We start from the raw sequence: 9716 nt of genomic DNA, 5'->3' as shown, positions 1-9716 counted from the left end.
AGGAACCAGACTCAGACAGGAACCCGTCCTCATCTGGGTCACAACGGATAGTGTGAAAGCAAAGGAAAGCTCATTAATGAAAGTGTGTGCCTTTAAAAAAAAAAAAAAATCATGTCCAATCAATTGAATTTGCTACAGATGGACTCCAGAACAAAGTTCTACAGACATCTCAGGATAATCAAAGCAAACAGGATGCACCTGAGCTCAATTTGCAGTGTCTTTAGTCAAGGGTCTGAAATGCTAATAATAAATTTACATTTTATATCGTGAAGTTAGCTAGTTAGTTTTACTAAAAACAACAACAACAACAACAACAACAACAACAACAAAAAGAGCCAAAAGGTTCACTTTTGGTTCCTGTGGTTAAGGCTGGGGTTTAGGTGTAGCATAGCAGTAATTACCTGCATCAATAATTATTCCATTGGAAGGTTCTCACAAGGATAGTAAGGCAAAAGTGTGTGTGTGTGTGTGTGTGTGTGTGTGTACAAGATTAGCCACCTTCACACTCATGGTCATGGCAGCATTATAGTAAGCCCAGTGACAGGTCACGTAGTGCAACGGTTCAGCTCATCTCACTCTGACAAAGGAACACAGATAGTGACGGACCATGCAGTTTTAATAAAAGGAAGCTCACATAGAGAGAGAGAGAGAGAGAGAGAGAGAGAGAGAGAGAGAGAGAGAGAGAGCGAGAGAGAGAGAGAGAGAGAGAGAGAGAGAGAGAGAGAGAGATGCTAGGATAATGTACTGTATAACAGCATCATTTACATGTGTAAAAACATTGAGACATGCCCTAAAGTCTGAATTATTAAGCTCAGACAGTATGATTAACCAGGTCAGAGACTGGATTTATGATAGAAAGTGTTATAAATGTTATAAATGACCGATTCCCTCAGCTCTATTTTTGCCATCACTACCACAGATTGCCTCAGTTCACTCGGGCTCATCCTCAAACGTACACTCACCAGCCAGTTTAATAGGACACCTGCTCATACATGCAATTATCCAGTTAGCCAATCACGCGGCAGCAGACCAGTGGCTCAAATCATGCAGATACAGGGCAAGAACTTCGGTTCATTTTCACACTAAACATCAGAATGGAGGGAAAATAGGATCTCGGTGATTTGGACCTTGCGGTGGATGTCAGAAACTGCCGATCTCCTGGGATTTTCACACACAACGGTCTCTAGAGTTTACACAGAATGGTGTGAAGAAGAAATACACCATCCAGTGAGTGGCTGTTCCGTGGGTGGAAACATCTTGTTGATGAGAAAGGTCAGAGAAGAATGGCTAGACTGGTTTGAGCTGATAGGAAGGCTACAATAACTCAAATAACCACTCTTTACAACCGTGGTGAGCAGAAAAGCATGTCAGGACATAGAACATACTGTAGAACATCGGGGGAAAAAATATTCAACTGTTCTCTTGACCTGTATCTGCATACGTTTTATGCTTTAACCCTGGAAACGACAAACGAACTGGTTTAAACTAGTTATTTGTACAAATATAGTCATTTATTTAGTGCCAGCTGTGTTTTCTCCATGCTTGAGTGGGTTTTGTGATTTCTACATGTAATTATTAAAGGTTTTTCTATAGTTGTACCTTTGACCAGTTATATGTTTTCAGCACTACATGCCCTTAAGCCAGTGCCTTGTGGTTTGTTTAATTACATGCAGTGGGAAATTAAACCAAACCCAATAGCAAATTTATCCAATTTCTGCTCTGAAACTAAGGCTAATAAGTGTGAACTGCTCGAAAATCCGTACAATCAGGAAACAGTGAAATTTGAAGAGGGGTTTGTAGGCAATAGGACTTTTATTATTAGCCAGATTACATTCTCAGAGTACTCAGAGTACTTCGAGCACTGGTTTCAGTACATTTACTATCAGTAAAGTCAGCTTTATCAGTCCTAATCCCCTGCTGGCCTTCTGAAGATCATCGTTATTGTTCAGCGAGGGATTATGGTTTATCAAGGGCATCAAGGTTGGGTGTCACTCACTAGTCATATCAGTCCTGCACACCCAAACAAATAAACACACACACACACACACACACACACACACACACACACACACACACACACACACACACACACACACTTCATTTGTGTCTCTCTCCTGCCTGTGACATCACTGTCCCCATCACTTCTACGAAGAATTTCCGTAAAAAACAACCCGATTTCGCGATAACGCACAAAATCGGACATTCCCATAGCAACCAGGTTGTGTGGTACAGATGCCAGATTTGCATACATTTGCATACAAATTGACCAGCTGGTACCTTGTCGTTATGACAACGGCACACAGCTCCCAGCATCCTCCAGGAGCAGTGGTACAAAAGAGAGGTCAGCCAGCAGTCATCAATTAGAGCCACCACCCTAAACACACACACACACACACAATGAGATTTTCATTCATATACAAGTATGAAAATATTATGGACAAAACAAACTTCAGCAGAATATAACATGGACTTTACTTTATTTGTATCAGTTACATGTACAATGCTTGTCTTTTTGTTTTAAATGTATTAGTTCACTTGTTAATTTAATGTTTTTCTGGGTGTCATGTGATCATGCATGTTTGTTTAAGCTAAATAACTGAATAGAAGAAGAAGCAGAAGAAGAAGAAGAATCTGTTTAACCAACTCTCAGAAAGTTTTTTACTGTGGTTCAAGACTGCCCCCTAGGGGCAGATGGATTTTTGTATTATTTTTTTTTACAATATATATATATATATATATATATATATATATATATATATATATATATATATATATATATATATATATATATATATATATAATGTGCTGCTGGCAATTTCAGCAATTCATTATAATAAACAATAAAATGAAGCTTATTAGATGTCATTATGTATTATTGAATTATAGACTGGACTCATTGATAAGCTTGTAGACAGATTTATAATTATATGGGGAAAATCTAGTATTGTTTTGTTGCACCATGCTTATGTGTTTTAATGAATAAACGGTTGTCAGTTTTCTGCGGGTAATAATTTCATCGATCAATAAAAAAATCAATCAATTAAGATTAGTAATCGCTCAAAGAAAAAACATTAGAAAAAATAAACCAAGATCCGGCTGTTTCAGCCCTGCTCGGACAGTTTTCTCAACAGATCAGTAAAAATAATGAGCAATAAAGCCATTCTGCTTGAACACATGCATTCAACACATGCATGATGATCAGCATTTGACTCATATTAATTTATGGTGCTTCCCCCCTTTCTCATATAACCATAGGCTAATGTTTTGCTGCCTAGTCAATAAATGAATTAATTGCCCCTATTTGAGCGTTGAACCGAAAATTAAATATCCTGATCCTTCACTGATGAACAAAAAGAGATGATCAATCTTCTGTGATTTCAGGAGCTATAACAGAGAACAGAGAGCCTCCAAGAGGTGGTTTCCAAATGTTTGGCTCAAATTATTTTGTTCTGTACATTTTTGGGTATATTTATCATAGTGTACCATGTAAATATTTATAAAGTTAATATTAATTAATGATGCTAATGATTTTGAAGTTATTGTATATATTTATATATATATATACACACATCAAGGTATATACATATTATATATATATATATATATATATATATATATATATATATATATATATATATATATATATATATATATATAAATTTGCATTGGTTATTAAGAGTTGTGTACTTTGTTTTTGATTCATTACTCCACAAAAGAACATTATTTTGTATAGTGTGTCTAAAGGTTCATAATATGACCGACCGGGTCCGACCGTGAGCCACCAGCAAGAATTTAGTATAAACCAGCAACCCAGAAGCGGACCACTGGCAGAAAAATGGCGGCTGCTGGTAGTGGGCAGCTGGAAAAAAGATGAGCAAAACGCTTGTGGACCACAGACCATATGTTTGCTGGGTTTGGTGACTTTCAGGCTGGTTCTATCTTGTTAGGCTGGTTCTAATGGGTCAGGCTGGTCACATTTTATGGTTTTAAATGGATTTTTGTAACTTTCAGGCTGGTTCTATCTTGTGATGCTGGTTCTAATGGGTCAGGCTGGCCAGGTTTGATGGTTTAGGGATTTTGGTCACTTTCAGGCTGGTTCTAGCTTGTAGTAGTAGTAGGGCTGTAGTAGTTCAGACATCTGTTGTCATGATATCGTGTTAAACAGTCATTTCACCCCTTAGTCATTTCTCATGTTAAGCGCTGAAAAAGAAAACTAAAAGAAATAATCCTTGAGTTTGTCGCCCTCTTCTGGTCCTCTTTATATATGGCAAGTCCGCCATAAAAGGAAACGCCTCCATTTCGCTTGTGTGTCTGTGTGAGAGCGAGAGAGCGCGAGAAAGACGTCATCATGGTGGTCAGGTGGGGAATCTGCAGCGCTGGGAAAATCAGCCACGACTTCACAGTGGCTCTGAAGACTCTTCCTCCTGAAGACCACCAGGTACTGCAGATCAACTCCTTCACTTCCGCTTACACTCTCGGACTCCAAGTCAGACTGGTTTCACTCTGAATGTAGTAAATGAGTGCGCAGAGTGGGCTGATTACACAGATCTGTCCCGAACTTGTGCATGTTGTAGAAAAAAAAAACAAAACAAATGTAAACACACCATTTCCTGTTTCCTGTTCATGTTTCCCGGTCATATTAATGACTTGGACGGTAATGAATTTCAGGTGCTTGCTGTGGCAGCGCGTAACTTAAAGCGAGCAGAAGAGTTCGCCCAGAAACACCGCATCCCTAAAGTGCACAGCAGCTATGAGGAACTGGCCAAAGATCCCGAGATAGGTACTGAGTTTATTACGCACCTGGTCCAGTACGAGTCCTTATAGAGTTTAGCATACAACACTGGTGGACTCAGGATGGTCCTCCTAAATAAGGTCATATAGTGATTATTTCCAGTGCAGTCAATAAGTGTATACATTAATAGTGCACTTATACAATATAATTGTTTAATAATCTGACTGATTGCTCAGTTGGTCCTCAGTTTACACCTCAATTGGAATAATAAACCGGTTCGGGCCAGTCTGAAGAAAAAAATAAAATAAATAAATCTAATGAGGTGGATAAAACTTTTTAATAATTCATTTATTTAATGAGTATTACAAACTATTTAATGAGGCGTGGGATTGGGATGGACATCAAACTCAGTTTTCGAAGCAGGACGCAGATTGACCTCAGTGAACGATGACGAGTCTTTATTGGTCACATATACAGTAGAACACAGTGAAATTTTTTTTTTCACACACTCCAGCCTGTCAGGAAGCTGGGGTCAGGGTGCAGGGTCAGCCATGATACAGCGCCCCCTGGAGCAGAGAGGGTTAAGGGCCATGCTCAAGGGCCCAACAGAGGCAGTTTGGCAGCGCTGGGGCTTGAACCCCCGACCTTCTGATCAGTAACCCAGAGCCTTAACTGCCAAGCCTCCACTGCACTAAAGTTGCATTTACGGCATGCGGTAGACGCCCGTATCCAGGGCAACTTACATATATGTCTCATTTATACATCTGAGCAGTTGAAGGTTAAAGGCGTTGCTCAAGGGCCCAGCACTGTCAGCTTTTCGGTGCTGGGATTTGAACTTCTGAACTTCCTTCAGTTTGATAAGCCATTTGCTGGACTTTCAGTGAGGATGCAGCACATACACTTGGCAAAAGAGGGAAACGCTGTAATAAAATCTTAATTTCTTGTGCAGTCTTAATCTTGGTAACATTATAAGATAAGTAAAGGCAATTCATTGTCTCCCATCCACATCAGTACTGTGCGCTATTTTGTGTAGCTCGATGGTGTATAATCACAGTTAAGTCTGTCAGTTTCGCTACAAAATGTGAAAGTTTGTCAAAGGGGTTGAAAATATATGCAAGGCTCTGCAGCAGGGCTTGTATAACTTATGAGTATTTGATGTACAGGGGAAGTGCTACATTGCTGTAAATCATACCAGCTGACTTGATCTTCATTTATAGATGTGGTGTATGTGGGCACCATCCACCCCCATCATCACCCATTAGGCATCATCTTCCTCAATGCGAAGAAGAACGTCCTGTGTGAGAAACCTCTAGCCATGAATCTGAGAGAGGTGAAGGAGCTGGTGGCCACAGCAAAGACCAATAACGTCTTCTTGATGGAAGTAAGCAGGTGTACACTGTGTGTATTGTACACTTGTTTTTATTGTAACGTGACAAGGATTTTCACTTGTAGACATGCTGGCTAGGTGGATTTTTATTGATTCTAATCCTCAAGTGTTTATCCACATGCCTAAGCGTCACAGATGTACAACTTTTCTCACCTCTCTCGACCTGTCCAGGCTGTGTGGACACGCTTCTTTCCTGTCTCATTGGAGATCTCTAGGCTGCTTGCACAGGAAGCGGTAGGGGAGGTGAAGCTGGTGAGAGCAGACTTCGGGGCATCCCTGAAGAACACCCCTCGCTCTGTGGAGAAGGAGCTGGGAGGAGGCGCGCTGATCGATATTGGCATTTACTGCCTGCAGTTTGTCCTCATGGTGTACGGTGGGGAGAAACCCGAGAGCATCCAGGCTACTGGAGTCTGTCTGGACACAGGTAGGTGCTGGAAGGAGTTCTAACCAAAGTTTAAAAACTTTTGAAGGAAGCAGAAACCAATAAGAAAATAGTAAAATAAATAAATCCCTGACAGACCAAGTACAGCATCTCTTTCTCTTCGGACTGTGATGTGCAATGCAGGAGTGGACGAGAGCATGGTGGTCACACTGAAGTTCTCTCAGGATAGATTAGCAGTGTGCACGTGCACAATAGCTGTGGAGCTTCCAAGCGAAGCCGTCATCTTTGGGACTAAAGGAACTATCAGGGTAAGTGCACGAGATGGTTGTGGCTTGGCTAATGTTAACTATGCAGGCCCAAACCACATTGCTACACTCAGCTGAATGGCTCTGCTCAGATTCTGGTCATGTTTTTAAACAGGTCCCTGCTCATATGTGGTCTCCTACATCACTGATTGTAAATGGGAAAGAGACTCACTACCCGGTACCTGAACCGTACCTGCCTCTCAACTTCATAAACAGCACTGGTATGAGGTACGAGGCTGAGGAAGTGAGACAGTGTCTCCTGAAAGGTGAGGATGATGTCCTGATGTTGATGTACAAATATGAAAATGTCATCGGGGTGTGCTTTTAAGATCCAGATGATTACAAGATTATGTGGCGTCACTAACATGTATAAATTCTGATGCATGATGTAATATACACATTACAGCCACACAATAAATGGCAAACTTCGTGTCATAAACCAAACACCAGATGGCGCTCTCTTCAAGGCGACATCGCGAGGGACAGAAGTTTTTATTGCTAAATTAAATTAAGTCAGATCAGAGCAATCGGATCAGTTTACTAGCGAGTCAACACACTTGACTCTTAACTGGCTCTTTATTCTAAAATCAGCCAAGGTCGAGTTTTCCAAACGCATCGCAGCACAAAGAGCATTGTTAAATGGTAGTGCGAACGTCACATTTGACACGATCTCTCTCTCCCAATTAAGAGGACCACGTTCCTCAAATCATTCCTGGACAATTTTGCAGTGTTGCAGGGAGCATTCTCCTGCTGAAAGAGGCTATTGCCATGAAGGGGTGTACTTGGTCTGCAACAATGTTTAGGTAGGTGGTACGTGTCAAAGTAACATTCACATGAATGCCAGGACTCGAGATTTCCCAGCAGAACATTACCCAGAGCATCACACTTCCTCTGCTGGATTGCCTTCTTCCCATAGTGCATCCTGGTGCCATCTGTTCCCCAGGTAAGTGACGCAAACGCACCCGGCCATCCACATGATGTAAAAGAGAACTTGATTCATCAGACCAGGCCACTTTCTTCCGTTGCTCCATGGTGCAGTTCTGGTTCTCACGTACCCATTTGTAGGGGCTTTCCGCTATCCGGTCCTCGGCTACGCAGCCCCCATACGCGACAAGCTGCACTGCACCGTGTTCTAACACCTTTCCATCATAAACAGCATTAACTTTTTCAGCAGTTTGTGCTACAGTAGCTCTTCTGTGGGATCGGAAGATGGACCAGACAGGCTAGCCTTCGCTCCCCACGTGCATCAACGAGCCTTGGGCGCCCTTGGACCGCTGTTCGTAGGTTATTACGGTCTCATCTAGGGGTTGAGATTGCAGTAAGGGTTTTGGTGTTTTTAGGAATGGATTTCAGCTCCCGTCGCCAGATCCAAGACAGACACTATAAATATAACCATTGTATTTATTGAAGAGGTAATGGTTACTGGGGCCTTGACTTCAGAGTGGCCAACGGCCAAAATAACAAAACCGCAGCTAAGGAAAAAAAAATATATATATATATATATATTACACACACTAAATTTAACCCAACATAATAGAAATAAAAAGACAAAAGAACATCCCTAACTTCCTAGCACAATCAATCATTCACAATAAATGGCAAGTCACCTGCACACTCCAAACATCTTTAATCAGAACCAGGAATAACAATCAAACAAGCATTTGATAGGCAACTAAAATCCGATCTGCTGACGTCAGGAGAAATCCATGGAGCTCCGCACACCACAAAGATAACGCTGGAATGAGCAACCTGACTAGCGGTAACGTGGCCCTTTTATAGGGACACGCTGTCGTATCAGCCAATCATCTTCTCCCATTCCTCATGGGTCACGGGAAATCCTGTACAGCACACACATGGAAGACAGAGAGGACGAGGGAACAGGAAAAAGGCAAACAATATACGGCACGCAATTCCGCAGATGACTGCAGGTCGTAACCTAGGTACCAATCACCGCATACCGGGAACACCCCACAAGACCCGCTGTTTTGGAGATGCTCTGACCTGGTCATCTAGCAATCACAATTTGAGTCGAAGTCACTCAGATCCTTACGCTTGCCCATTTTGCCTACTTCCAACACATCAACTTCAAGAACTGATTGTTCACGTGCTCCCCAATATTGTATATCCCCACCCCCTGACAGGTGCCATTGTAATCATATAATCAAATGTTTCTCACTTCACCTGTCGGTGGATTTAATGTTATGGCTGATTAGTGTATATTTTATATATATAGTTGTTTATAATACCTGGAGTCATATCATTTTAGTCACCGTCCTAAATAAAAACAAACTAAAAAAACATACAGAATGTCAGTTAAATAAGGACAGAAGACTTGATTTGCATATGTAATAATACCAGTATGCACCTTCATGTCCTAGTGGGACATTATTTAAGGCTACAACAGCTAAAGCTTTAGATAAAATACACAAGCAGTGGGAATATCAGTTATAAAACACGTACATGTGACCACAAGCCTAGAAAAGCTCACGAGTTAAGCCTTTAAGTAAAATAATTCACTTTAGATTCTCTCCTTTCTGAATATTAAGTTTTTAGAACAAGGACTTAAAACCAGTAGTGGTACACATGTGAGTGTATAGGAGTAACCCAAACGTAGCCTTTCCTTTATTCTGGATACATTTTCTTTTCTCCCCCACAGGACTGAAGGAGAGTTCCCGGATGTCCCACGCTGACTCAGCTCTGCTGGCTGAGATAATGGATGAATGCAGGAAGCAAGTCGGAGTGGTGTATAGCCAAGACCACCAGTAACCTTCATACTCTTCATTCTAGTGGTGTGCCACCAGTTTACATCACATCAATAAAACACAACGTAGACGTGTGTCCCTTTTGATTATTTTTGATAAAAATTGATTCCTTATTTAAAAATAGCAAACACTTGGGATGTTCGGGTGG

At 41.2% G+C, this 9716-nt stretch overlaps 1 protein-coding gene across 1 annotated transcript; it reads left to right on the top strand.

Moving 5' to 3' along the window:
• The first annotated feature begins 4333 nt into the window (after positions 1-4333).
• dhdh.2 (dihydrodiol dehydrogenase, tandem duplicate 2) lies at positions 4334-9640 on the top strand. The gene is given in 7 exon segments (NM_001200757.2): positions 4334-4438; positions 4669-4780; positions 5950-6113; positions 6291-6543; positions 6685-6809; positions 6922-7072; positions 9463-9640. Coding segments are annotated over 7 exon segments (1005 nt in total). The 5' UTR covers positions 4334-4348; the 3' UTR covers positions 9573-9640.
• The last annotated feature ends 76 nt before the right edge of the window (positions 9641-9716 follow it).

Source organism: Ictalurus punctatus, chromosome 4 (assembly GCF_001660625.3).
Source record: "Ictalurus punctatus breed USDA103 chromosome 4, Coco_2.0, whole genome shotgun sequence".
NCBI classification, from domain to species: domain Eukaryota; kingdom Metazoa; phylum Chordata; class Actinopteri; order Siluriformes; family Ictaluridae; genus Ictalurus; species Ictalurus punctatus.
This window is presented reverse-complemented; position numbering and strand designations above follow the sequence as displayed.